Source organism: Bubalus bubalis, chromosome 1 (genome assembly GCF_019923935.1).
Source record: "Bubalus bubalis isolate 160015118507 breed Murrah chromosome 1, NDDB_SH_1, whole genome shotgun sequence".
NCBI lineage: Eukaryota > Metazoa > Chordata > Mammalia > Artiodactyla > Bovidae > Bubalus > Bubalus bubalis.
This window is the reverse complement of record NC_059157.1, coordinates 181145040-181172745: the sequence shown is the minus strand read 5'-3', so window position 1 is coordinate 181172745 and position 27706 is coordinate 181145040. Positions and strand designations below refer to the sequence as shown.

The following is a 27706-nucleotide window of genomic DNA, read 5'->3' as shown; positions in this document are numbered from 1 at the left end:
AGCCTGGGGAAACAGAGAGTTAATTGTTGTTGTTGTTGTTTTTTAATCTTGGCTCATCACCAGTCTGATTCCTTTAAGATGTAGCTCTCTGTTTTCTTCTGCTTTTAGACCTCTGAATTTTAGACATCTGATTTGAGCTGATTTGCACGGCACAGATGGCTTACACATTTGATTTACCTTTAAGTGTTGGCTGCCACTGTTAAGTTTTTTAGATTCTAAGTGAGAGATTTATTTGAAAGTAGTCGTTCTAGGATTTGATCGTTTAAATCAATTCTGGCTGCCTGTGTTTAGAATTTTAGTTCAGTGAAAGGTCTAGTTCTTACTGATGGTATATAACTACAGCAGAGACAAACATGGCAATCATTTTGTCAGTTTTCCTACCACAAAGCCCATGTTTTAATACACACACCCCCTATACAGGGGTTACTCACAGAGCGTTAATAATACCAGCCTAATAAGTTGAATCATGAAAATGGGTGGTATTTCTAAATTAGCCATTAGAATTCAGACACTGCTAAATGCTCTCAACAAGAACCGTGAATGCCAACACCAACAATCTGGTTGAACTAATGAACTGTAAATGTATTCCCTGCTGACGAACTGATGACTTAGAGTCTGTTGCAGAAGAAAGAGACCCTGGAAATGAGTCTTTCTGCTCCAAATCCCTCTTTCCTCACTATTGCTTCTTTGAATAGTAATAATTTGACCAAGCAAGAGTTGAAGAGTAAAACTCAGCTATAACATGATAAAGGCGTCCAAAAATTCACTCATGCAAAGCAGAGCTTCTCAGACTTCTGTGTGCATCCTGGAGGGTTTGTTGAAGCCAAAACTGCTGAACCCTCTCCCCAGAGTTGCTGATTCAAGGAGTCTAGGTTAGAGCCTGATAATTTGTATTTCTGAAAACTTCTTGGATGCTGCTGGTGATCTGAGGTCCACGTTTTGAAAACCCCACTTTGTAAACCACATGATTATAAAACTGTGGAGTTGATGATGAGTGCCTACACAGCTAGCCTAGAGACCTGAGGATCCAGCTACATGATCAGCTCTACCCAGGTGTGGACCTAGGTTTGGCACCAGCTGATGGTGACCATCTAGTCCTGGGTAGACATGATGGGAGAAGTTCTGGGTCCTGGGACTCCCAGGACAGTGAGATGCCAGCTATCTCATGGAGTAAGCATTTATTTTGTTGTTCAGATCTGGGAAGACTGAGCCTCAGAGGCCCAGCTTCTGGCTCTCTGCTTCCTGACCACTGCCTGCTGCTTCCCTGTCAGTCTGTCTTCTCTGTATTTCCTTCCCACCCCTAGAAGATGAAATCTTCGACTCAACCCTACCTGAGAAGCTGGAGAGCCAGGTACACTATATCAAAAACTGCACTGTTTAGGAGTTTTAAAGCAGCCAGTAGTAGGTCTTCTATTGTTTAATTTACTCATCCAAATTCCTGCCTCACTGTCCTCTCTCTGCAGCTTTGAGCTTTTCCACCTTTACTAGTCAAAATGCTTCTTCACCTTGAAAGTTAGTGTAGATTCCATCTCCAAACACCTTGTCTGTGCTCTCCAGAAGACATAATTTCTCCTTCCTCTGAAAGGATAGGGATATTATTTTATTCTCAAAACAACCGTGTAGTGTAGGTGTGATGCTTGTTTACAGATGAGACAAGAAGGGTAACACATTTTCTACTTTGTAATAATTTGCCATAGTAAAATAATTTGTCTGACAGAGCTGGTAGAGCAAAATCTGGCTGTAGAGTGATTTTTGATACATTAATCTCTCATCATATATTAATTATGAGTGTAGGCACACATTATTTCATCAACTCCACCGTAGTATAACCATGTGGTTTACAAAGTGGGGTTCTCAAAATGTGGTCAGACTTAATCTTTGACAAAACATGGTCCACTGGAGAAGGGAATGGCAAACCACTTCAGTATTCTTGCCTTGAGAGCCCCATGAACAGCATGAAAAGGCAAAAAGAGATGACACGGGAAGATGAACTACCCAGGTTGGTAGCTGCCCAATATGCTACTGGAGATCAGTGGAGACATAACTCCAGAAAGATTGAAAAGGCAGAGCCAAAGCAAAAACAATGCCCAGGTGTGGATGTGACTGGTGATGGAAGTATGGTCCGATGCTGTAAAGAACAATATTGCATAGGACCTGGAGTTCTAGGTCCATGAATCAAGGTTAATTGGAAGTGGCCAAATAGGAGATGGCAAGAGTGAACATCAATGTTTTAGGAATCAGAGAACTAAAATGGACCGGAATGGGTGAATTTAATTAAGATAACCATTATATTTATGACGTTGGGCAAGAATCCCTTAGAAGAAAGTGAATAACCCTCATAGTCAACAAAAGAGTCTGAAATGCAGTTCTTGGGTGCAATCTCAAAAACAAAAGAATGATCTCTATTTGTTTCCAAGGCAAACTATTCAATATCACAGTAATCCAAGTCTGTGCCTCAACCAGTAATGAGGAAGAACCTGAAGTTGAACGTTCTATGAAGACTTACAAGACCTTCTAGAACTAACATCAAAAAAAGATGTCCTTTTCATCATAGGGACTAGAATGCAAAAGTAGGAAGTCAAGAGATACCTGGAGTAACAGGCAAATTTGGCCTTGGAGTGAAAAATGAAGCAGGGCAAAGGCTAACAGTTTTGTCAAGAGAACACACTGGTCATAGCAAACACCATCTTCCAACAACACAAGAGAAGACTCTACACATGGACATCACCAGATGGTCAATACCGAAATCAGACTGATTATATTCTTTGCAGCCAAATATGAAGCAGCTCTATACAGTCAGCAAAAACAAGACCAGGAGCTGACTGTGGCTCAGATCATGAACTTCTTATTGCCAAATTCAGACTTAAATTGAAGAAAGTAGGGGAAACCACTAGACCATTCATTCAGTTCAATTCAGTCGCTCAGCCATGTTCAACTCTTTGCAACCCCATGGACTGCAGCATGCCAGGCCTGTGTGTCCATCACCAACTTCCGGAGTTCACCCAAACCCATGTCCATTGAGTCAGTGATGCCATTCAGCCATCTCATCCTCTGTCGTCCCCTTCTCCTCCCACCTCCTCCCGCCTAGACCATTCAGGTATGACCTAAATCAAATCCTTCACAGTTATACAGTGGAAGTGACAAATAGATTCAAGGAATTAGATCTGATAGAGTGCCTGAAGAACTATGGACAGAGGTTTGTGACATTGTATAGGAAGCAGTGATCAAGACCATCCCCAAGAAAAAGAAATACAAAAGGGCAAAATGGTTGTCTGAGGAGGCCTTACAAATAGTTGAGAAAAGGAAAGAAGCTAAAGGCAAAGGAGAAAAGGAAAGATATACCCATCTGAATGCAGAATTCCAAAGAATAGCACAGAGAGATAAGAAAGCCTTCCTCAGTGATCAATGCAAAGAAATAGAGGAAAACAGTAGAATGGGAAAGAAGAGATCTCTTCAAGAGAATTAGAGATACCAAGGGAACATTTCATGCAAAGATGGACACAAAAAAGGACAGAAATGGTATGGACCTAACAGAAGAGGTGGCAAGAATACACAGAAGAACTATACAAAAAAGATCATCATGACCCAGATAACCACGATGGTGTGATCACTCACCTAGAGCCAGACATCCTGGAATGTGAAATCAAGTGGGCCTTAGGAAGCATCACTATGAACAAAGCTAGTGGGGGTGATGGAATTCTATCAGAGCTTTTTAAAATTTTAAAAGATGATGCTATTAAAGTGCTGCACTTGATATTTCAGCAAATTTGGAAAGCCCAGCAATGGCCACAGGACTGGAAAAGATCAATCCTCATTCCAGTTCCCAAGAAGAGCAATAACTAAAAAATGTTCAAGCCACCAAACAATTGCATTCATCTCCCATGATTGTAAGTGATGCTCAAAATCCTGCATACTAAACCATAAACTGCATGACATGAACTGAGAACTTCCAGATGTCCAAGCTAGGTTTAGAAAAGGCAGAGAACTCGGGATCAAATTGCCAACATTTGCTGAATCATAGAGAAAGCAAGGGAATTCCAGAAAAACATTTAGTGTAGTTTTTTGACTGTGTGCTAAAGCCTTTGACTGTGTGGATCATAACTGTGAAAGACTCTTAAAGAGATGGGAACTCCAAACCATCTTACGTGTCTCCTGGGCAACCTGTGTGCCAGTCAAGAAGCAACAGTTAGAGCCTTATATGAAATAACTGATTGGTTTAAGATTGAGAAAGGAGTACGACAAGGCTATTTATTGTCACCCTGTTTATTTAACTTATACTTAGAGCACATCATGAGAAATGCCAGGCTGGATGAGTTATAAGATGGAATCAAGATTGCCTAGAGAAATATCAATAACCTCATACATGCAGATGATACTACTCTAATGGCAGAAAGTGAAGAGGAACTAAAGAACCTCTTCTTGAGGATGAAGGAGAATGAAAAAGCTGGCTTAAAACACTAAGCTCATTGCATCTGGCTCTATCACTTCATGGGAAATAGAAGGGGAGAAGGTGGAAGCAGTGATAGATTTCCTCTTCTTGAGCTCTAAAATCACTGTGCATGGTGAGTGAAGCCATGAAATTAGAAAACGATTTCTTCTTGGCAGGAAAGCTATGGCAAAACTAGACAGTATGTTAAAAAGTAAAGACATCACTTTGCCAGCAAAGGTCTGTATAGTCAAGGCTATGGTCCTTCCATTAGTCACCTACAGTTATAAGAACTGGACCATAAAGAAGGCAGAGCACCAAAGAACTGATGCTTTTGAACTGCGGAGCTAGAGAAGACTCTTGAGAGTCCTTTGGACAGCAAGGAATTCAAACCAGTCAATCTTAAAAGAAATCAACCCTGAATGAATACTCATTGGAAGGACTGATGCTGAAGCTGAAGCTCCAACACTGTGGCCACGTGATGCAAACAGCCGACTCATTGGAAAAGACCTTATGCTGGGAAAGATAGAAGGCAGAAGGAAAAGAGAGCGACAAAAGATGAGATGGCTGGATGGCATCACAGATGCAATGGACATGAACTTGGGCAAAGTCCAGGAAATGGTGAGGGACAGGGAGGCCTGGCATTCGACATTCCATGGGCTTGGAAAAGCATTGGACACGACTTGGCAACTGAACAGCAACAAGGATCCCTGGTTCTCCCGGAAGCTTCTCACTGTCCCTGGGGAGTTTGCTTGATTGATCTCTTATGTTCCTCCATAGTTCTAATGTGCTATTAGAGTCGGGGTTAGAGCAGCTAGATTCAGTCTTGGTCTCCATCCCGGTCTTATCATGAGAGTCAGCTTGAGAACCTTTTAAAATTGTCCCATCTAAGAACCTGGAATTAGAATTCCTGAGGGAAACACCTAGGAATTTATTTTAAAATAGATTCTGACTATCAGCTTGTTTGGGAAACAGCAGTCTTGGTTCTTCTGGATATTTATTCTGGCCTTTGTGGTCATCAAAGCAAGACAGAATTATCAACACAGTTAAATGATCTGTTTAGTATTTTAGGCCCTCACAAGTGAAATCAACTGTATTACTTAATTCATGCTTCCTGAAGCAAGGTGTAAAGTTGAGGAAAAAATTGAGGTATAAAGTTCATCAGAAATGCTTGGGATGCCATGGCTTCCCTGTGGAGTGAGCTTGTCTGCACAGGCCTTACCTGTGACCTTGATCCATACTCTTCAAGTGATGGCTTCAGCTTTTGGTATTGACCCATCCCACTCTTGCCCACATAATTTTTCATGTCATTATAATTGTTATTCAAACTGCACATTCAACAGACTGTATCCTGTGGAATCACTTGACATAAATTATGTATTTTCAAAGATTAAACGAAACCACAAATTAAAATGTCTTCATACGAGCTCAAGCATTAAAGAAGGCTTTATGCAGATGGAGGTGGGATGGGAGGAGCTAAGGAAGGGGAAGAGAGTTTGAGGGTAAAGGTTTATAAATGAAAAATATTGCCTCCCGTATCAGTAAACAAAGGATGATACAGCCATCAAGCCACTACAGCTCCAAAGGAGCTCAGAGACTTCCCTGGTGGCTCAGATGGTAAAGCGTCTGCCCACAATCTGGGAGACCCAGGTTCAATCCCTGGGTTGGGAAGATCCTCTGAAGAAGGAAATGGCAACCCACTCCAGTACTCCTGCCTGGAAAATCCCACGGACAGAGGAGCGTGTTAGGCTGCAGTCCGTGGGGTCGCAAAGAGTCGGACACGACTAAGCGACTTCACTTCAGAATAGAGACAAATGAGTTAGCTTGCCAGGCTACCAAGTCTCAGCTACTGCAGCTGCCCCAGTGTTATGCCCTGAGGGGTCAAAGGATGGGAAAGAAAAGTATTCTGGCCCCAGATAGCTGAGTTGCATATCAAAAGAATGTTTTCAATGAGCTGAGACTCTTGTGTCTTCCCATTCATGAAGTGAAGTGAAGTGAAGTCGCTTAGTCGTGTCTGACTCTTTGTGACCCCACGGACTGCGGCCTACCACGCTCCTCTGTCCATAGGATTTTCCAGGCAAGAGTACTGGAGTGGGTTGCCATTTCCTTCTCCAGAGGATCTTCCCAACCCAGGGATTGAACCTGGGTCTGCCGCATTGTAGGCAGACACTTTACCATCTGAGCCACCAGGGAAGTCCTCGTCCCATTCATGGAGAAGCACTAAATCTCCTTAACCTGAGAGATCTTGTTTTCTTTAATTAACAGTAATCTTTTGATGTTCCTGCTATCTCCCCTTTGTTGCAAAAATCATGATTCCTCCCTTATCTCTTTGAACTCAGAGCTATCTGAGAGGCTGCTTCCCAGGCTTGATGTCCTCAGAAAGTCTGCCAAATAAAACATAATTCTCAACTGTTTGATCATACATTTTTTTTTTCAGCCAACAAGTCAAAATTAAAATTTAGCAATTGCTATGCTATTATGAATAATTTCACATGCTGAAATATACTGCCCATTCAAATTGTGCATCGTGGGTTTAAATAGTCTTTCCACATGTAAACATTCAGATGACAATTTTGCCTGTTTCATAAGGCCTTGCCTCTCTTTCCATTATAAAAATGTGGTGCATCTTTCAGAACAAATGCCTGCTACCCAAAAGAAATACACATTTTTTAGATCCCCAAATTCAATATCTGAGAATGTTTCTCAGACACTGCAAAAGATAAAAAGAAAAATGCTTGAGTTTACTGTGGATGAGAAATAATCTTTTTCATAAGCTGGTGCAAATGATAGAACATGCTCCTTTAGTATTTGGCATTGCTACAGTATCATATAATTCCTTGACTTTGGTATTCAGTCTTTAATATCAAAACTATAAAAAGGGATGTGTAATACGTATTCTTCACCTCGCACAAGCACCTTTCTGTCTCCTCAAATGAGATAAGTGGTCTCAATACACTTTAATGCCAGAAGGAGAAGGTCTGTGTCATTCTAATATGCCTCAAACTTCTGGTCCTATTTTTATCCTTCTGCTGACTTCAGTGTCTGTGGAGAGCAGAATACCCACCCACAACAGATGCAAATAAAGTCCAGCTGGTCTTGAAGAACATTCAGGCAGTCACCTCTTATTCCTCCAAGCAGAATCCACATCTTATCAATCAATCCCTTTTTGTAGGCTTTTCCTTAGCAGATAAATAATTTTTGCCCTTTTGTTTTAAATTCTACTGAAATTAAATCTCAGTGGGTCTGTAAACTCCCAGTAGTTTCTTTTCTTTTTCAGAGAAGGAAATATGAAGGGGAGGAGAGGGAAGGAGCTCTACTGAAGGTGTGTTTCATCCTTTGAAGTTTATTGGGCCCCAGGGCTCCTGGAGGACAGAGCTTGGGTGGAAGGTAGAGCTGCATGTCCTCTCTCTCTTCCCAGCCCCCAACAGTCACTGTGCAGGCTCTGCTGCAGGAGAACCCTTATAAGTCAGAAATTCCACAGCCTTAGCCCATATGAATTCATTGCTAATATTTTTTTTTTCTTCCATTCTTTTTTTTTTTAATTTAATTTTATTTTTTAACTTTACAATATTGTATTGGTTTTGCCATATATCAACATGAATCTGCCACAGGTATACATGTGTTCCCCATCCTGAACCCTCCTCCCTCCTCCCTCCTCCCTCCTCCCTCCCCTTACCATCCCTCTGGGTCGTCCCAGTGCACCAGCCCCAAGCATCCAGTATCATGCATCGAACCTGGACTGGCAAATCGTTTCATCTAAAATTTCTAACCTCTGTTGAAAATTTAGGGAAAAAATTTTGAGAGGATTTTCAGTTTCTTTAAGATAAAAGAAACAAAGAGCTATTTTTCTGCTGACAAATGGCTGGAGCCAAAAAAAAAAAAAAAAAAAAACCACTATTTTTTTTCTGCTTTCAAGTTCACCATAGTCCCCACTACTTCCTATAAACTAAACTCCCAGACCTGAGGCAAAGCAACAGTCATTGTAATCATGCTCACACTGTTGATCCCAGAGTAGGGTGAGCTAGTTCTTGTGCAAAAATGAGAAAATTTGGAAGAAAGAGTAGGAGGGCTATAAGTTTCAAGAAAAGTGAGAGAGAATATTTCTTTATGGAAGTGAAGGATATTCCTGTGTTTAAAATGCAAACTGTCTCTATCAAAAGAACTTCATATTCTGAAAACACCATTATGACCCAGACCCAATGCTGTGGACACGTACACTCATTTGTGACTTTTGGTGTAAGTGAACCTGAGAAACCATCACACTTGCCTTCCTGGGGTAACACAGCAGCTCAGGCCCTGGCCTGACTTACTGAACGTCAGTCCCCCCTATTTTCCTAGTTCTCTCTAACCGCACACGACCGGAAGCAGCATATCTGTACACTAGTAGCTTGACAGAAAAGAAGAGACGCATACGATATATCACGTACACAGTAACTTCTTTACTTCACTTAATTCTCTCAGCAATCCTTTGATTTAGGTGTCAGCCCCATTTACAGATGAGAAAGCTGTGTCTCAGAGAAGTAAAGTAACTTGCCCAAGTTCATGTAGCAAAGCTACTTGGGGGCAGGCCTGCCTCACTCTGTTTCTGAAGCATGGTGCTCCTGCTGCTCATCAAAAAACTTTCCCTGAATTCCTACTTAACACAAAGACGTTAGTGTTTATTGTGGGTTGATAAGGAGCAACCTGGCTTCCCAGGTGGCACAGTGATAAAGAACCTGCCTGTCAGTGCAAGAGACGCAAGAGACAAGTGTTTGATCCCTAGGTCAGAAAGATTCCCTGGAGTAGGAAATGGCAACCCACTCCTGTATTCTTGGCTGGGAAGTCCCATGGACAGAGGAGCCTGGCAGGCTACAGTCTATGGGTTCACAACGAGTCAGACACAACTGAGCAACCGAGCCCACACAGCATAAGAAGCAGCCATGGCAAGAATATTCTATTTGTATGCTTATCAAGAGATTTGTCTAATGATCTTTTCTTAGATTTTAATGGCAGAATAGGTTTGTATTTCTGAACAAAATAGAGAATGTACTTCTATTTACGCAGCCAAGAAAAAAAAAAAAGCCACGGTACTAGCTGTCCTTTTTGCCTTTATTTTCAAGAAGCTCCAAGGGAGGTGTATGGCCCCAGTGCACCTTGTGGTAAAATGAATTGCCCCCTTTCTCCCTGTAATTCTGGATCTGTCTTTCTGATGCCATTAATGTGCTTTGATTTGTTAGTATTTCTACTGTACAAGTTGTATCTGATAGTGAACTTCCTCAGATCCTTTTTAAGGAAGACAAATGTATAAGTTCTAAATAAGAATCTTAAAGTTCAACTTATCCCCATATAAGTAATCTCTAAAGTCAATTTAAATAAGACACTGGATTTATAGAAGAGGCCCTTTGGGGAATAGCCCAAAAGCTTTTGTTTTATGGCTTAAGAGAAGCAAAATTAAGATGGTTGGTGAGCTCTGGCCTGATTTGTTATCTTGCCTTTTGCATGGGTTGTCTCAGTCTTTGCCACAAGCATATCAAGGACTATTCTTATACCTTACAAGAAATGCAAGGATCAGGGAAGTCAAGAATCCAGCTCAAGTTCTCATTGCTGGTAGGTTTGATCTTGAATAAAGACTGATTTCTTAACCAAACAAAAAAACAAAAACACTACTAGGCACATGGAAGACATGAGATGAATTGTTAAATGGCTAAATCAAGGAGTGACCATAATTGATATGATTATTCCATGAGGACTTTTTAGAAAAGGAAAGTCTCTCTTTTTCATCATCACTCTATTATAATTTTTGTGATGAGAAATATAATGTCTAGAAAGGCCATGAATCTTAGATATCATATAAACCTCAGGGAGACCTGGGTTCAATCCCTGGGTCGGGAAGATCTCCTGGAGAAGGAAATGGCAACTCACTCCAGTATCCTTGCCTAGAACATCCCATGAATGGAGGAGCCTGGTAGGCTACAGTCCGTGGGGTCGCAAAGAGTCAGACGTGGCTGAGTGACTTCACTTTCACTTCACTTTCACTTTCAGCTACCTAATTTTAGAGTATCAGAAATCATGTGCAGAACAAAGTCATTATTTCTACTTATAAAAAGACTATGACTTGGTGTCTGTGTCCCTACCTGGAGGAGAATGCTCCATTCCAAACTTCACAGGCCTGTGATGTTAATTGATATGTCAATTCTGCTATTCCTTTTCCCCTTTTTCCCAGAGAGCAAGTGTTAGCCATCAGCTTAATCAAACCTTTCTCTGTCCCAAAGAGATGGTGAACTATTATCCTGTTTTATTCAAACTCTACTGTTGGCATGGATTGCTCATCATATTCATTCTTTGCTCCACAAAATATTTTAAAGCTGGACTCAAATACCATTGATTTTCATTACTCATAATAGTTACATTCTATAAAGTTGTCATGAATATTGAAGGACTAATGAGTAAAGACTGAATCTGTGCTCCTAAGGGAAATGTAGGGTTAGGTTCCTATTAGATCTGGTCACATTTTTGTCAACTGATCCATATATAGTCTTGTTTTATATGTGTTTCTGTCTAAAGATGCCTTGTGTAATATGCACTGTTCATTCATTAACTTTGCACTCATAGTCGTAGCACTATAACTCATGCCTGAACAAAGCTTATCTAAGACATGTGTTTTCTCTGTAAAGCTCATCACAGTCTTCTTGCACTTAGGAACACTAGACACCTCAGCACTATGCTTGGGGGCCATTTCAAACAGAGATGTCAATAAAAAGCACAAAATGCTAAAAAGCATGGCACTAAATTGCCTGTTGAAAGGACACTGTTCACAGTATGAGAGCTGAAACACAAAGACAGAGCACTGCCTCGCTCAACCTCAGTTTGGAGCAGATGTGCTGGGCGGTTCAGATTTTTGCCATTCTGCCCATGTATGCAGACAACTGCTAAAGCACCATGAAGATTGATTTCAGGAAAAATTTAGGGACTTTAAATCTTTCCTTCTTATAAGTTGAACATTTTTATAGTTTTTAACTTATATTTTACTTAATTATAGTTTTTACTGAGTAATTTTTTTATGTAATAAAGTTTATCTTTTTCCTTATTGCTTCAAACTTTGACTCAGAGTTAGCAAACCTTCTCTACCCCCAAGTAATAGAAGAATTACTCATATTTCCTTCTAGTATTTGTATTCTTTACTTTTTTTTACAATTAAATGTCTACCTTATTTGGAGTTTATGCTGGTATGTGATATTTGGAATGAGTACAATTTTAACTTTATCATATTGCTCTGCCATTATCTCAAAATGTTTATTTAAAAGCTCATCTTTTTGCTTGCTGATTTAATACTACTGTCCTTATTGTATCATAAATATCCATTATAACTTGGTATATTCATGTGCCAGTTTCAAATTATTTTAAATATAGAGGCTTTTGAGGATGTTTTAATGTCTAGTAGGCCTGGCAGTCCCTCTCTCCCTGGCCCCATCTTCTTGGAATTTTTTTTTTCCATAATTTTCTTGGGTATTCTTTCTCATTTGTTTTCTATGAACTTGTCTTTTCAAGTCAATTTACATATCAAATGTCAAGAGGTTTTCATTTGGTTCTTTATTACTTCTTCCCTGGCTACGTGGACATTTCTAAAGAGATTTCCCTCCCAAGTCAATAAAATTGATAGAACAGTTTCATTTAACCCAAAAGGAGAGGAAGGGTTCTCTGAGGCTCGCACTTGCTAAGGAGTGATTCGGGTTACTTGCACCCTCTCATCTCCCCTGAGCTCATGATCGGCCAGGTCCCCACCTGTGCCCCTGTCTCTGCATGTCTGGTCAGGTGTTTTCATCTTCCTCCTCTCATTTTTCTTTTCTTCGGCCTTTTGGCTATAAAACTGTACATTCTTAGGATTAGCTGTCATCATTGGAGCTCCTAAATTATTCCATGAGGGACTAGATACAATTAATGTTAATACGGTTAATTGTTAATACAATTAATGTGGTTAAAAAGAGGCTTTTGATGAAATCTCACCATGCCTCTCCATCCAGCCAAGGAGCACAAGTGACCCAAGAGACTCAGCTGAGAAACCATCATTAGAACTCTAAGTGAGTTCAGTTAGGTCACAAAGTAAATATACAAAACTCAGTCATTTCCATGTAGAAGCAATGTAGAAAATATAATGGAAATGGAAATTCCATCACCGTGGCAAGAGTACATATAGGTGTAAAATGCCTAGGGATTAACTCGACAAGACTATAGAACTTAAATGAAAAAAAACATTACAAAACTCCACAGAAGGACCTAAAGATTAATTTTGAGTAAATAGTAGGTCATATGGTGCTTGTTGTTAGAATAGCCCTGGGTAACCCAGAGGACTGAAGTGTCCCATATTTATGTGCTCAGTTGTTTCTTCGATATTCGAATGACATGACTCTATTCCGTCTATTGTGACAAGTGTAACAGTTTCTTCAAAATCTCCAAGCATTTCCAGAGATGATTGAGGGGCTTATGTTCCTCTTGATCAACATCAACTACAAATATTTCTGTTCTCCTATTACTTGATTATTCATTTATCCATTCATTTATTTCTTTATTCACAGCACATTTGTTGCATGCTTACCGGGTCCTGAGCACTCTGAAGATGCCTACCAATCATTGCTTATGGTCCCTGTGGCTCCTATCTCCATTTCCAGTCACTCTTGTCTTAAGACATAGTCTCTTTCATTGCCCAGCTGAGCATCGCTAACACAAGGCTGTTTTGTGCAAGACTTTCTGAGGTTTTTGAGGGTCCTAGTGGTGGATAACTGTTGTGGCATAGAGAAGGAGGACAGATGTGGTGTCTAAGTACAAATAGCATAAAACAAAAAGCAATGGAAAATTAAATATTATACATATTAAAGTTTGTGGGGAATTTCTCATTCTATCCTTTATTCTTGTGTCTTACCTACTGCTGTCTTTTGGAATTGCCTGTTCTACCTCACAGTATCTATTGTTTATCTCCTCAGCCTCTCTGATTTCTAGACCACTTAATCCCTCTTTTCTAGCCTTTGGGAACTCAAACCTCCTCTTATGTTATCAAAGTCAAAAGTTAAAGTTAGTTGCACAGTCATGTAGCCTTCTCGGCTCCTCTGTCCATGGAATTCTCCAGAAAAGAGTACTGGAGTGGGTTGCCATTTCCTTCTCCAGGGGATCTTCCCAACCCAGGGACTGAACCTGGGTCTCCTGCATTGCAGGCAGATTCTTTACCAACTGAACCACTAGGGAAGCCCCCTCTTATATTATAATGGAGAGCAATTTAACTCTCTCTTTCTCTCCCTCTTACTCAGCTGGATCACACTGAGGGTGGGTTAGCCAAAGAAATCATTGAGCTATTGTTCCCCCGCCCGCTACCCCACCCCACAAAACAAGAGCTCTTCTCTTCCTCTAAAAGGGATTCTTCTGATCTCCAGAGCTACAATCTTTAAAAAATTTAATTCCCTCAGCACACTTGGATTTTGATGAAATCAAGTCTCTCCCAGATTAATAAACAAATAGAAGATAATTTTAATTATAATCCCAATGATTTTTTTTCTGAAATTTAATAAAATTATCTTAGAGTTAATTTGGGGGAGAACAAGCTCAAAGAACAACATCCATCCATGTGTGTTCATTCGTGTCCAACTCTTTGCAGCCCCATGGACTGGAGCCCACCAGGCTCCTCTGTCCATGGAATTCTCCAGACAAGAATACTGGAGTGGGTTGCCATTTCCTACTCCAGGAGATCTTGTCAACCCAGGGATTGAACCTGGGTCTCTAAAATGGAAAGTAATGCAGAACTAGTTCTACTAAGAATTTGAGTTAAACAATACATATTGTTTAATGGGAGAATGAGCAGACAGAGAAGTAAAACATAACACAAAGTTCAGAAACAGATCTAAATGAAATTTAAAAAAATAGCAGAAGAAAATATAGGCAACTTTTTATAACTTTTTATGTAATCCTTAATTAAGTAAGGAAGGCCTTTCTAACCATGGTTTTGTGTGTGTGTGTGTGTATGTGTGTGTGTGTGTGTGTGTGTATGTATGCATAATTCTTACCAAAAAATAAGAAAAAAACAGCATGCTTCACAACATGAATGAACCTTAAAAACACTATGCTAATTGAAAGAGCCAGGCACAAAAGGCCATATAATCTGTGTGAAAGTTACAGAATTGGCAAACCCATAATGCAGTAGATTAGTGGTTGCCAGGGACTGGAAAGAAAGGATGTTAGGAAATAACTGCTAATAAACACGGAAATTTCTTGTTAGAGTGATGAAAATGTTCTGGAATTAGGTATTGGTGATGGTTGCACAACTTTTAATATGCTGGTAACCACTAAATTGTCTACTTTCAAGGCTGAATTTTATGATACATTAATTATACTTGAGAAAAAATTTAAGGATAGATCATTTCTACTTGGGGTATTGTAAGAAAAAAAAAAAAAAAAAAAAAAACAGCATGCCAGTACAGAATGGTTAAGGAATGTCTTTAAAAAAATTCAGTGACATTTGTTAAAGGTGGCAAGATATACATTATTCAAGACCATATGAATGGATGCAGGGACCATTGCAATGGGATTTTACAGTAAGGGTGAGAGACTGGGCTCCACCCTGAATAAAGCACGGTCAAGTGGGAATAGATAGCCAAGGAGTAGAATGGGAATTTTACCCTGGTGGAAAATTACTAAGAGGAAGCACCAGGGTAAGGGGTTTGGCTAAATTGACCAACCAAGCTTATGCTGAAGGTAGGATGGTAGAGTAAATCTGATCAAATATTGAGGGTTTGGGGTGCTGGTTAAATTAATTTAGCAGGGTTCTTGCTAAAACCAGTGTTACCAAATTCAGGTTTGGCTGCTCACCACTCAAAAGCCAGTAATTCTAGAGGCAAGTGTCAGTAGAAAGCAAAGACGCTTTAATCAGAAAATTTGGCAGCCTTGGGGAGGAGGTGGACTCATGTCCAGAGACCAGCTCCAAGGATTCTGCTCAGCCATGACAGTTTTTAAAGGGAAAAACGGGGGAAAGAATCTCAGAATTGTCGAGGCAGGAGGTTGGGTTCTGCATCATCTCTACTGAGTGCAGACTGGCTGACTCTCTCTCTCCAGATATTACCTTGCCCCCTTGATCTGCCAACAGGATTCCTTAGGGGGCCATTGCAGGGTAGAGAGCTAACCATTCTTTAACTGGTTAATTCTTCACTCTTATTTTTATCTTGGAGAAGAATTCGCAGGTTAGGCAAGGCATGGTGTGCATTCAAGGAGAGCATAAGTCAGGAGTTAAGTTAAATTGCCTAATGATCTTATTCCTACATTAGGTTCTTTAAAGGTTAAAAAGGGAGGAGAAATGGGCAAACAGGAAAGGGGCAAAAGAGCTGCCTTCACTGGGTTTTACAAGGAAGTGCACAGATAGGTCTACGGGAGAAGGCTCAGCACCTAACTAGAGAATCTTTGCCAAATGTGAATTTACAGTCTTTAAAAAGACTAATAAACCTGTAAAATGCAAAAGCAATGAGATGAAATATATGCCTATTTACTTGGCAATGATGGTAGGAAAATACAAGTTTCTTTCATTGAGTAGGTTGTAGTCTAATGGAGATTTTCATAATATGGTGTTGGTGAAGGGCATCTCAGCAATGTATTTCAAAAGCCTTAGATTGTGTCCTAGTGATTCTGTTTCTAGGACCTTATCTTGAAAAAAATACTGTGTGCCATTTAGAATAAAGTTGTAAAGTGCAAATTCGCTGGTGGTCCACTGCTTAGAACTCCACACTTTCACTGCCGAGAGCCTTGAGTTCAAATCCTGGCCAGGGAACTAATATACCATAAGCCAAGAGGTATGGCCAAAAGAAAAAAAAAAAAATGTAGTAAAGTGTAATAACAACAGAGGAAGATATTTCTACTGCTTGGGAGAAAAAGTATAGCAAAAGAGACCAATAGAAGTGCACACAGGAAAAGCTAAAGAGATAGGTAATTTGTAATTTCTTGTACATTCTTAACTATATTTTGTTTAGCTATATTTTTCAGATATTCTACACTGGAGGTATCTTTTGTAATCAGAAAACAATGGAAAAGTTGTTTAATATAATACAATTTGAAATTGGTGAAGCTTTCAGGGGAGTGTTTTGTTTGGTGAGCAGGATTGCAGAAATGAGATTACAAGTTCCTTGTTTCTCCTGTTTCAAAACTAGAGATGCAGGAAAGATGTTTTGGAAGTCCTCAAAATCCCAAGGCCTGATTCTCACCCTCTAGTTGCCCATATGAGTGATGTGTAGTTTCAAAAGCTAATGGATTAATTGATAGTTTTATAACACAGACTATATTGTGGTATATTCACTCCAAGAATTTTTCTCTTCAAATAAGTTATTTTGGGCTTTAACACCAAGGTCATATTGAGTGGAGTTCTTTATGATTATTGACTTGAATTCTGTTTCCCAGATATAATGATTTTCTTCTCCCATTTCCTAGACAGAATCATGAATAAACTGGAGGACAAGCAGGACCAGATGATACCATGAAGAGAAGTTTACAGGCCCTCTATTGCCAACTGTTAAGTAAGTCGATGTCACTTTTCTTCTGGCCTAGAATAGACCAATGCTATTATTTCACTGGTGCCAGAAGCTTACCCACCTTCTGGAGGAAGACCAGTGTTTGGCTGGTGAAGGAGAACAGTACATTTTCCCTCTGCTTCGTCTAGGTACTTGAGTAGCAAGCATTAAGTCATTCTATTGCCTCAGGCATCAGTTACTATATATAATTATTGTAGACTTTTATATGATTATTCTAAATTGGCGTGTTAAGCACAGTCAATTTGAAAATGAGTATCAAAAGCGTTAATACTCTTGGTTAATACTCTTGGCAGAATTTAAAGGGGTTTTGGTATGATCCACTCTGGACTCCTCATGAAGAGGGAATGGTCGGCTGTTAGGATTTAGTTACATAGACCCTATTACCATTCAGTGACTGTACAGCCTTTATTTGGAATAGTGTTGCATAGTTCCATGTGTTCTTGAACAATGAGTGGTGAAGTGTAATTTGTTTAGGTTTGGTGGTGGAGTGGCGAGTGTTCGATCATGATTTTCTTGGCACGTTGCTCGTGTGTTTTGTGGGTTGTACCATAAAGTCCCAGTTGTCACACAGGGACTGTGTAATCTTTGGGACTGGGTTGTTACTGAATGAATGTAAAATCTAACACCAGCTGGTGGGTTTGATGTTCAGATTGACAAATTTGGGACAACAGACATTACCCACTCCAGGTCAAACCAGAGCCATTGTATTGGGAAAACTTGAAATTCATTGTGCTTATCTGTTTCTTGCTGAGGTAAATAGAGGACCTATCTTTCCTAGGCTGAGTGCTCCTTGTTAACTTTTGCCAAGAAAATAACATGAAAAGAGATTGAGGCGCAAATCACCAGTCAGCCCTTAGGATTTAGCAGTTCAGGTTATGTTGTATCCCCAGTGCAAAGCACTTAATCTACAGGCAGCATTCTGACTGGGTGTTTTAACTGACTCATTTTTGCTATTAAATTCTAATCCCTGAAACACAGATCACATCAGCCTGATTTCAGCCTGGTAGAGCATCACCAAGAGTTATAGGGACTTTCTCATGTTTTTTCTCCATGTATTTTATAGGGTTTGATGCTTTTTTTTTTTTAATGATAAAGCTTGCTTATTAGAGAAAGGGCTTTATGGATTGAATTACCAGCGTCATCAAGGAGTGATTAATTCTGCCTTGATGAGAGAGGGAACATTTGAAAGATGAATAGGATTACACACACTCAAGAAGGCGAGGCAGTTTTTTATAGTCAAAAGAAACCAGAAATGAAAAACAGCATAGTTGATTTAGAAGGCAGCAGAAGGTTTGTTGAATTCACCTATGCTGATTGTATGCCCCAAAGTTTACATAGTATTATAAGGTCATGATTATACAGTGGAGGTGATGAATAGATTCAAGGGATTAGACCTGGTAGATAGAATGCCTCAAGAACTATGGACAGAGGTTCGTAACACTGTACAGGAGGCAGTGACCAAAACCATTCCAGAGAAAAAGAAATGCAAGAAGACAAAGTGGTTGTCTAAAGAGGCTTTACAAATGGCTAAGGAAAGAAGAGAAGTGAAAGGCAAGGGAAAAGAGCAAAGACATACACAATTGAACACAGAGTCTGAAAGGTTGTTGTTGAATCACGCGAAGACACCGGGATTCTTGGCCCCCGGAGGAGAAGAATTCAATCCGGGGCCAGAGACGAGGCTTGATCGCTTAGAGCTTTTATGTAATAAAGTTTTATTAAAGTATAAAGGAGATAGAGAAAGCTTCTGACATAGGCATCAGAAGGGGGCAGAAAGAGTACCCGCTTGCTAGTGTTAGCAATGAAGTTATATACTCTCCAATGAATCCAAAGAATGTCTGGAGGTTGTAAAGACCTCACCAGACCTACTCCCATAATTTACATTTTAAGATAACACTGTCCTCAGGCAAGATACATCCTAGTAAAGACCAGGTCTACTCCCATAATTAACATTTTAAGATAACAGAAGGTTGAATCCAAAGACTGTCCTTAGGCAGGATACATTATTGTTATATAATCCTAAGGAATGTGGAGAAAGAAAAAAAGTTTGTCCTTTCTTCCTCCTTGAGAATTCCAGACCCCTCTCTCCTTGGGGACCCCTAGATTCCCTATCAACCTGCCTAGGAAATGACTCTCTCAAGTCCAGAGAATAGCAAGGAGAGATAAGAAGGCTTTCTTAAATGAACAATACCAAGAAATAGAGGAAAACAGTAGAATGGGAAAGACTAGAGATCTATTCAAGAAAATTGGAGATATGAAGGGAACATTTCATGCAAGAATGGGCATGACAAAGAACAGAACCAATAAGGACCGTACAGAAGCAGAAGAGATTAAGAAGAGGTGGCACGAATACACAGAAGACCTATACAAAAAATGACTCAATGACGTGGATAACCATGACTTAACTTCCATGTACCTCAAATATAAAATGGGATATGACCACCCACTACATAAGATGGTATTCAGTGAGGTAATATGGCATATAGAACACCTACAATAAATGCCTGTTCCTTTACTGAGCCATCCTGTCTGCATGAAAAGGATACAGCCTCCCTAGGAGCTCTACTGTAACTAACATTTGCATGGGACTTTTTGGTTCACAAAAATGTTTACAGGATTTAATCCTTACAAACCTTATATGGCAAGTGGAACATTGACTATCATTGATCTCATTCTACAGAAGAGAGAGTTAACATGATCAAGGCTGCCTTTCCCAGGTTGTGTCACAATTTTTTTAAAAATAGTAACAATGGAAAGTAGGGAACATCATCACAAACATTTAAGAATGTGACATTACTGGGGAGGCACTGAGTTCTGAAGTGACAGATTTGGTCTTTGCCTGGGTGCTGTGTCCTGGAAATTTACTTCATTTTTACGAAGACCAAGACAATCCTTTTGAGCTTATGAAAGTAAGTTTTTATATACCAATATCTGTTCAAATCAAAGTCATTTGGATACTTACTCAGAGTTAAGGAATAATGATATTTAGTAAGTTTAGCATTTGCTCTATACACAGGAATCTGTATTTCTTAAATCATTCTCTGTATTATTGGTACATCTTGCTTATTCTTGCATCCTCTGAATATACTAACTGTGCTGACCATACAAAAAGTAATCCTTTGCTCAACCCAGAGAACTGTCCACAGGGCCCTATTACTCAAATGGTGGAAGATAAAGAGAATTCCTGTAGTAGATTTGGGTTCCTAATCTGTAGCATTTAGAAGGTAAGAAGTATCAACTTTTCTTCCCTCTACCTGGACCATGGAGATTGCATCTGTCTCAGCCTCAAATTATGCACACAGACACACACACCCCAAAATCCATATTACTCAACTCTCTAGGCTCTTTGAGGCATAATGAGAAGCTGCTTGAGAACAGAGTTCATTTCTGTTGGGATGATCTGCCTCTCGTCTGATCTCTGGAACTGGGCAGAAAGCCATAAATATACTTTACAATGAGCAAAATGTCTTTTGTGTTTTTTCAGTGCTAACTAGCGATTTTTGCCAACCAGCTACCCAGTGACTTTATTTACTTCTTAATGGCATCACCGACTCGATGCACATGAGTTTGGGTAAACTCCGGGAGTTGGTGATGGACAGAGAGGCCTGGTGTGCTGCGGTTCATGGGGTTGCAAAGAGTCAGACACGACTGAGCTACTGAACTGAACTGAATAATCACTTAACAATTGTCCCTCTAATCACTTCTTAAACTAAAAATATCCAGAGAGTAATATCTTCCACAGGGAGTTAACATTCTCCCTCTCTTTTCCCTTTTATCCCATAGTATACCCAGAGCCCCACCATGGTACCTACTAGGCCAGTTGCTCTAATGTGATCTGAAGCTCTCCTGTGCTCATTAAGAAAGAAAACAATCTGACTAAATTAACTAATGCCAAGGTGTGCTTCATTGGCTAAGGAGAGTTGGGAGCTTTTCCATAACCTTCAGGGATATTTGCATTAATAAAGAAATTAATTTTACCTTCTTAAGGCAAATGCTGTCAGTGTTGTGGGCTTTTTTTTTAATATTTGTTTATTTTTGGCTGCACTGGGTCTTTGTTGCTGTGTGAGGGCTTTCTCTAGTTGTGGTGAGTAGAGGCTACTCTCAAGTTGCAGAGCATGGGCTCTAGGGCATGTGGGCTTCAGTAGTTGTGGCTCACAGGCTTAGTTGCTCTGTGGCATGTGGAATCTTCCCTGCTAAGTTGCTTCAGTCATGTCCGACTCTGTACGATCCCATAGATGGCAGCCCACCAGGCTCCTCTGTCCCTGGGATTCTCCAGGCAAGAATACTGGAGTGGGTTGCCATTTCCTTCTCCAATGCGTGAAAGTGAAAAGTGAAAGTGAAGTTGCTCAGTCGTGCCCAACTCTTAGCGACCCCATGGACTGGAGCCTACCAGGCTCCTCCGTCCATGGGATTTTCCAGGCAAGAGTACTGGAGTGGGGTGCCATTGCCTTCTCCCTGGAATCTTCCCAGAGCAGGGATTGAATCCAAGTCCCCAGCATTGGCAGGTGGATTCTTAACCATTGGACCACCAGGGAAATCCTCAGTGTCGTTTTAAACCATACTGAGTATAGCAGTTTAAACAGGTAAGTTTGCCAGAGCCTGTCCATTTATTTGGATCTCTTTGAGTCAGTGGTCTTGAATTTTCACATTATTTCTCTTTCTGGCTTATCCCTTGCCTCTTTGGCCAACTAAAAGCAGAAATGATCTGCTTATGCCTTATCGTCACCATCCTTCTGGATTTCCAGTGCTGAATACCTGAAGTTATGCATTTGGATATCAGTTCCCACAGACTCTTAACTTGTTGTGAACCCATTTCTCTGCATCTGCATTGTCTCTGCTTAAAGAAGGGCTTCCTATGGTCTTACCTGAGCCCTTTTAATCATCTCCCTTCCTGCTGCCCTTATCTAAGGCCTCCTCCTTCTAATCCACTTTCACATTGCCACCAAACAGCAGCCTGTCCACTGCTGATGATGTTTTGATGGCTTTGCATTACCAGGAGCAGCAGTTCTCATAGTGTGGTCCAGGAAGCTCTGGGGACCCCTGAGACCTTTCCAAGCAGTCTGTGAGGCTCTCCTTTTCCAACTATATTATCTTTATGAAGCCAGATTGTCTTTATATTCCTCAGCTATACTGCAACAGATTAAATGCAGAAGCTGATGTGAGAGCCAGCTAGCTGTCTTTCATAAGCCAGATCTTAAGGATATTTACAAAAATATAAAACAATGGTACAAACCTAGACTGCATACTAAAAAGCCTAGACATTACTTTGTCAGCAAAGGTCCGTCTAGTCAAGGATATGGTTTTTCCAGTAGTCATGTATGGATGTGAGAGTTGGACTATAAATAAAGCTGAGCACAGAATTGATGCTTTTGAACTGTGGTGTTGGAGAAGACTCTTGAGAGTCCCTTGGACTGCAAGGAGATCCAACCAGTCCATCCTAAAGGAGATTAGTCCTGGGTGTTCATTGGAGGGACTGATGTTGAAGCTGAAACTCCAGTACTTTGGCCACCTGATGCAGAGAGCTGACTCGTTTAAAAAGACCCTGATGCTGGGAAAGACTGAGGGCAGGAGGAGAAGGGGACAACAGAGAATGAGATGGTTGGATGGCATCACCAACACAATGGACATGGGTTTGGGTGGACTCCGGGAGTTGGTGATGGACAAGGATGCCTGGTGTGCTGCGGTTCATGGGGTCACAAAGAATCGGACATGACTGAGCGACTGAACTGAACTGAATCCTTCTCATAATTTTTTTGTTTTAGAAAATATGGTTGTATTTTATTTACAATGTTATATATTAACATATAGTGAGTTTATTGTTATTTTAATGGGTTAATATTTTTTGTTTCTCAGTTCTAATAGCTGGTAAAGAATCCATCTGCTATGCAGAAGACCCCAGTTCAATTCCTGAGTCAGGAAGATCCTCTGGAGAAGGGACAAGCTACCCACTCTAGTATTCATGGGCTTCCCTGGTGGCTCAGATGGTAAAGAATCCACCTGCAATGCGGGAGACCTGGGTTTGATCCTTGGGTTGGGAAGATCCCCTGGAAGAGGGCATGGCAACCCACTCCAGTATTCTTGCCTGGAGAATCCCAGTGAACAAAGGAGCCTGGCGGGCTACAGTCCATGGGGTCACAAAGAGTCAGACATGACTGAGCAACTAAGCACAGTATAGCACATAGTAAATATTAGTAGATATAACCCATATAAACAAAGGCTCTCTTTTAAGAGTATAAAGAGGTCGTGAGACCAAAATGTTTGAGGATCACTGAGGGATTAAGCCTAAATTTCTTAGGTTAGCACTGAAGACTGGTTAATACTCTGGTCCCAGATTGCCTTCTTCCACCTACCTCATCTCTCACCGATTCTCTCCATGTACATGGGCGTGTGCACATGCACACACGTGTGCACACACACACACACACACACTACTTCACCCAGGGACATCCACAGTGTGCTGACATTTCATCCCTCACAAAGTACAGTTACCCCTCAGTATCTGAGGGGGATTGGTTCCAGGCCCCCCTGTGGATCCCAGTTCCATAGGTGTTCGGGTTCCTTACAGTCAGTCTGTGCATACTTACAGTGGGGTAAGAGTGTATTTATTGAAAAAAAAATCTGTGTATGAACAGACCCATGCAGTTCAAACCTGTCTTTTTGGAGGATCAGCTTGTATTCAGCTTTCTGTGTGCATATGCTTGTTTGCTTGTCTTCCAGTTCTTCAATGTGGGGACTCCATTCACTCCCCTATCTCCAGTCTAATCTAGAACTTGACTCTTAATGGGGCTTGAAATGTAATTACCACATTTCTGCAAATCTAGAATGTCAAGATCAGATCAGATCAGATCAGTCACTCAGTCATGTCTGACTCTTTGTGACCCCATGAATCACAGCACACCAGGCCTCCCTGTCCATCACCAACTCCCGGAGTTCACCCAGACTAATGTCCATCGAGTCAGTGATGCCATCCAGCCATCTCATCCTCTGTTGTCCCCTTCTCCTCTTGCCCCCAATCCCTCCCAGCATCAGACTCTTTTCCAATGAGTCAACTCTTTGCATGAGGTGGCCAAAGTACTGGAGTTTCAGCTTTAGCATCATTCCTTCAAAGAAATCCCAGGGCTGATCTCCTTCAGAATGGACTGGTTGGATCTCCTTGCAGTCCAAGGGACTCTCAAGAGTCTTCTCCAACACCACAGTTCAAAAGCATCAATTCTTCGGCACTCAGCCTTCTTCACAGTCCAACTCTCATATCCATACATGACCACAGGAAAAACCATAGCCTTGACTAGACGAACCTTTGTTGGCAAAGGAATGTCTCTGCTTTTGAATATGCTATCTAGGTTGGTTATAACTTTCCTTCCAAAGAGTAAGCGTCTTTTAATTTCATGGCTGCAGTCACCATCTGTAGTGATTTTGGAGCCCATAAAACTACTGCGGGCAAGAATCCCTCAGAAGAAATGGAGTGGCCATCATGGTCAACAAAAGAGTCTGAAATGCAGTACTTGGATGCAATCTCAAAAACGACAGAATGACCTCTGTTTCCAAGGCAAACCATTCAATATCACAGTAATCCAAGTCTATGCCCCAACCAGTAATGCTGAACAAGCTGAAGTTGAATGGTTCTATGAAGACCTACAAGACCTTTTAGAACTAACACCCAAAAAAGATGTCCTTTTCATTATAGGGGACTGGAATGCAACAGTAGGAAGTCAAGAAACACCTGGAGTAACAGGCAAATTTGGCCTTGGAATACGGAATGAAGCAGGGCAAAGACTGATAGAGTTTTGCCAAGAAAATGCACTGGTCATAGCAAACACCCTCTTCCAACAACACAAGAGAAGACTCTATACATGGACATCACCAGATGGTCAACACCAAAATCAGATTGATTATATTCTTTGCAGCCAAAGATGGAGAAGCTGTATACAGTCAGCAAAAACAAGACCAGGAGCTGACTGTGGCTCAGACCATGAACTCCTTATTGCCAAATTCAGACTTAAATTGAAGAAAGACAGGAAAACCACTAGACCATTCAGGTATGACCTAAATCAAATCCCTTATGATTATACAGTGGAAGTGAGAAATAGATTTAAGGGCCTAGATCTGATAGATAGAGTGCCTGATGAACTATGGAATGAGGTTCGTGACATTGTACAGGAGACAGGGATCAAGACCATTCCCATAGAAAAGAAATGCAAAAAAGCAAAATGGCTGGCTGGGGAGGCCTTACAAATAGCTGTGAAAAGAAGAGAAGCGAAAAGGAAAGATATAAACATCTGAATGCAGCGTTCCAAAGAATAGCAAGAATGTCAAGGATGTCATTAACTGTAAAATGCACTGTTACTTTAATGAACCACTGAGAAAGAATTAATGCTTCAACTGTAAAACTATCACAAGCCATCAATTATACGTTACAATACAGAAGCACATGTATGGATAAAATACAGAATTTAATATTAGAGTAGATTGTGGCTAACTGGGCAACATGTCCCTGGGTTTCTGCCACTAAATTCTCCTTTAAAACCAAGTCTCAGCAAACCCAACTGTATTCTAGCTTCCTCCTGTATTCTAGCTCCCACCCTAGGTTGCCCCCATATTGCAAAGGAATTTCCTTTGGAAGCTAGAGAAAGATCCAAGTAAGTGGGCTATCCCTAACTGACGTTGGTGAGCATATGCAGTCTTCATGGTTTGTTTTTCTAAGAAGTAAGAGGAAGTTTTCCTTTAGGTAAAGGAGGGAGAGCTGGTATAAATCATAACTGAATGATGTGGAATTAATGTCCAAACAACTATTAACTCCAGAAATGTAGGCTCTTTTAAATGTTACAGGCAGTCATACAGATATTGAATTAGTTATACAGTGGAAGTGAAAAATAGACTCAAGAGGTAAGAACTGATAGAGTGCCTGAAAAACTGTGGCCAGAGGTTCGTGACATTGTACAGGAGGCAGTGACCAAGACCATCCCCCAAAAAAAGAAATTCAAAAGGGCATAATGGTTGTCTGAGGAGTCCTTACAAATATCTGAGAAAAGGAGAGAAGTGAAAGGCAAAGGAGAAAAGGAAAGATATACCCATCTGAATGCAGAGTTCCAAGGAAGAGCAAGGAGAGATAAGAAAGCCTTCCTAAGTGATCGATGCAAAGAAATAGAGGAAAACAATAGAATGGGAAAAACTAGAGAACTCTTCACAAAAATTAGAGATACCAAAGGAACATTTCATGCAAAGATGGTCACAATAAAGGACAGAAATGGTATGGACCTAACAGAATCAGAAGATATTAAGAAGAGATGACAATACATGAAGAACTATACAAAAAAGATCTTAATGACCCAGATAACCATGATGGTGTGATCACTCACCTAGAGTCAGACATCCTGGAATGCGAAGTCAAGTGGGCCTTAGGAAGCATCACTATGAACAAAGCTAGTGGAGGTAATGGAATTTCAGATGACCTGTTTCAAATCCTAAAAGATGATGCTGTGAAAGTGCTGCACTTAATATGCCAGCAAATTTGGAAAACTCAGCAGTGACCACAGGACTGGAAAAGGTCAGTTTTCATTCTAATCCCAAAGAAAGACAATGCCAGAAAATGTTCAAACTACCAGACAAATGCACTCATCTCACAGGCTATCAAAGTAATGCTCAAAATTCTCCAAGCCAGGCTTCAACAGTACATGAATCGAGAACTTCCTGGTGTTCAAGCTGGATTTAGAAAAGTCAGAGGTACCAGACATCTAATTGTCAACACTGGATTACAGAAAAAGCAAGAGAATTCCAGAAAAATAGCTGCTTCTGCTTTATTAACTACACCAAAGCCTTTGACTGCATGGATCACAACAAACTGTGGAAAATTCTTTAAGAGATGGGAATACCAGACCACCTTACCTGCCTCCTGAGAAATCTGTATGCAGGTCAAGAAGCACCAGTTAGAACTGGACATGGAACAACAGACTGGTTCCAAATTGGGAAAGGAGTATGTCAAGGCTGTATATTGTCACCCTGCTTATTTAACTTATATGTAGAGTACATCATATGAAATACCAGGCTGGATGAAGCTCAAGCTAGAATCAAGATTGCCGGGAGAAATATCAATAACCTCAGATATGCAGACGACACCACCCTTATGGCAGAAAGTGAAGAGGAACTAAAGAACTTCTTGATGAAAGTGAAAGAGGAGAGTGAAAAAATTGGCTTAAAACTCAACATTCAAAAAACAAAGATTATGACATCTGGTCCCATCACTTCATGGCAAATAGATGGGGAAACAGTGACAGACTTTATTTTGTGGGGCTCCAAAATCCCTGCAGATGGTGACTGCAGCCATGAAATTAAAAGATGCTTGCTCCTTGGAAGAAAAGTCATGACCAACCTAGGCAGCATATTAAAAAGCAGAGACATTAGTTTGCCAACAAAGGTCTGTCTAGTCAAAGCTATGGTTTTTCCAGTATGGATGCGAGAGTTGGACCATAATGAAAGCTGAGCACCAAAGAATTGATGCTTTTGAACTGTGGTGTTGGAGAAAACTCTTGAGAGTTCCTTGGATTTCAAGGAGATCCAACCGGTCAATCCTAAAGGAAATCAACCCAGAATATTCATTGGAAGCACTGGTGCTGAAGCTCCAATACTTTGGCCACCTGATGGGAAGACATTACTCACTGGAAAGGACCCTGATGCTGGGAAAGATTGAAGGGGGGAGTAGAAGGGGATGACAGAGGATGAAATGGTTGGATGGCATCACCAACTCGATGGACAT

At 40.6% G+C, this 27706-nt stretch overlaps 1 protein-coding gene across 5 annotated transcripts in view; it reads left to right on the top strand.

Moving 5' to 3' along the window:
• TMEM108 (transmembrane protein 108) overlaps positions 1-27706 on the top strand; it is a 406452-nt gene that overhangs the window by 205193 nt on the left and 173553 nt on the right. For 4 of the 5 annotated variants that reach the window (XM_044947068.2, XM_025291700.3, XM_044947062.2 and 1 more), the window contains one exon: positions 16859-16944. In XM_044947068.2, coding sequence (XP_044803003.2) covers positions 16905-16944 — 40 coding nt within the window. In that variant the 5' untranslated portion in view covers positions 16859-16904. The remainder of the gene's footprint in view (positions 1-16858; positions 16945-27706) is intronic. The other variant, XM_044947070.2, reaches the window with a different exon arrangement.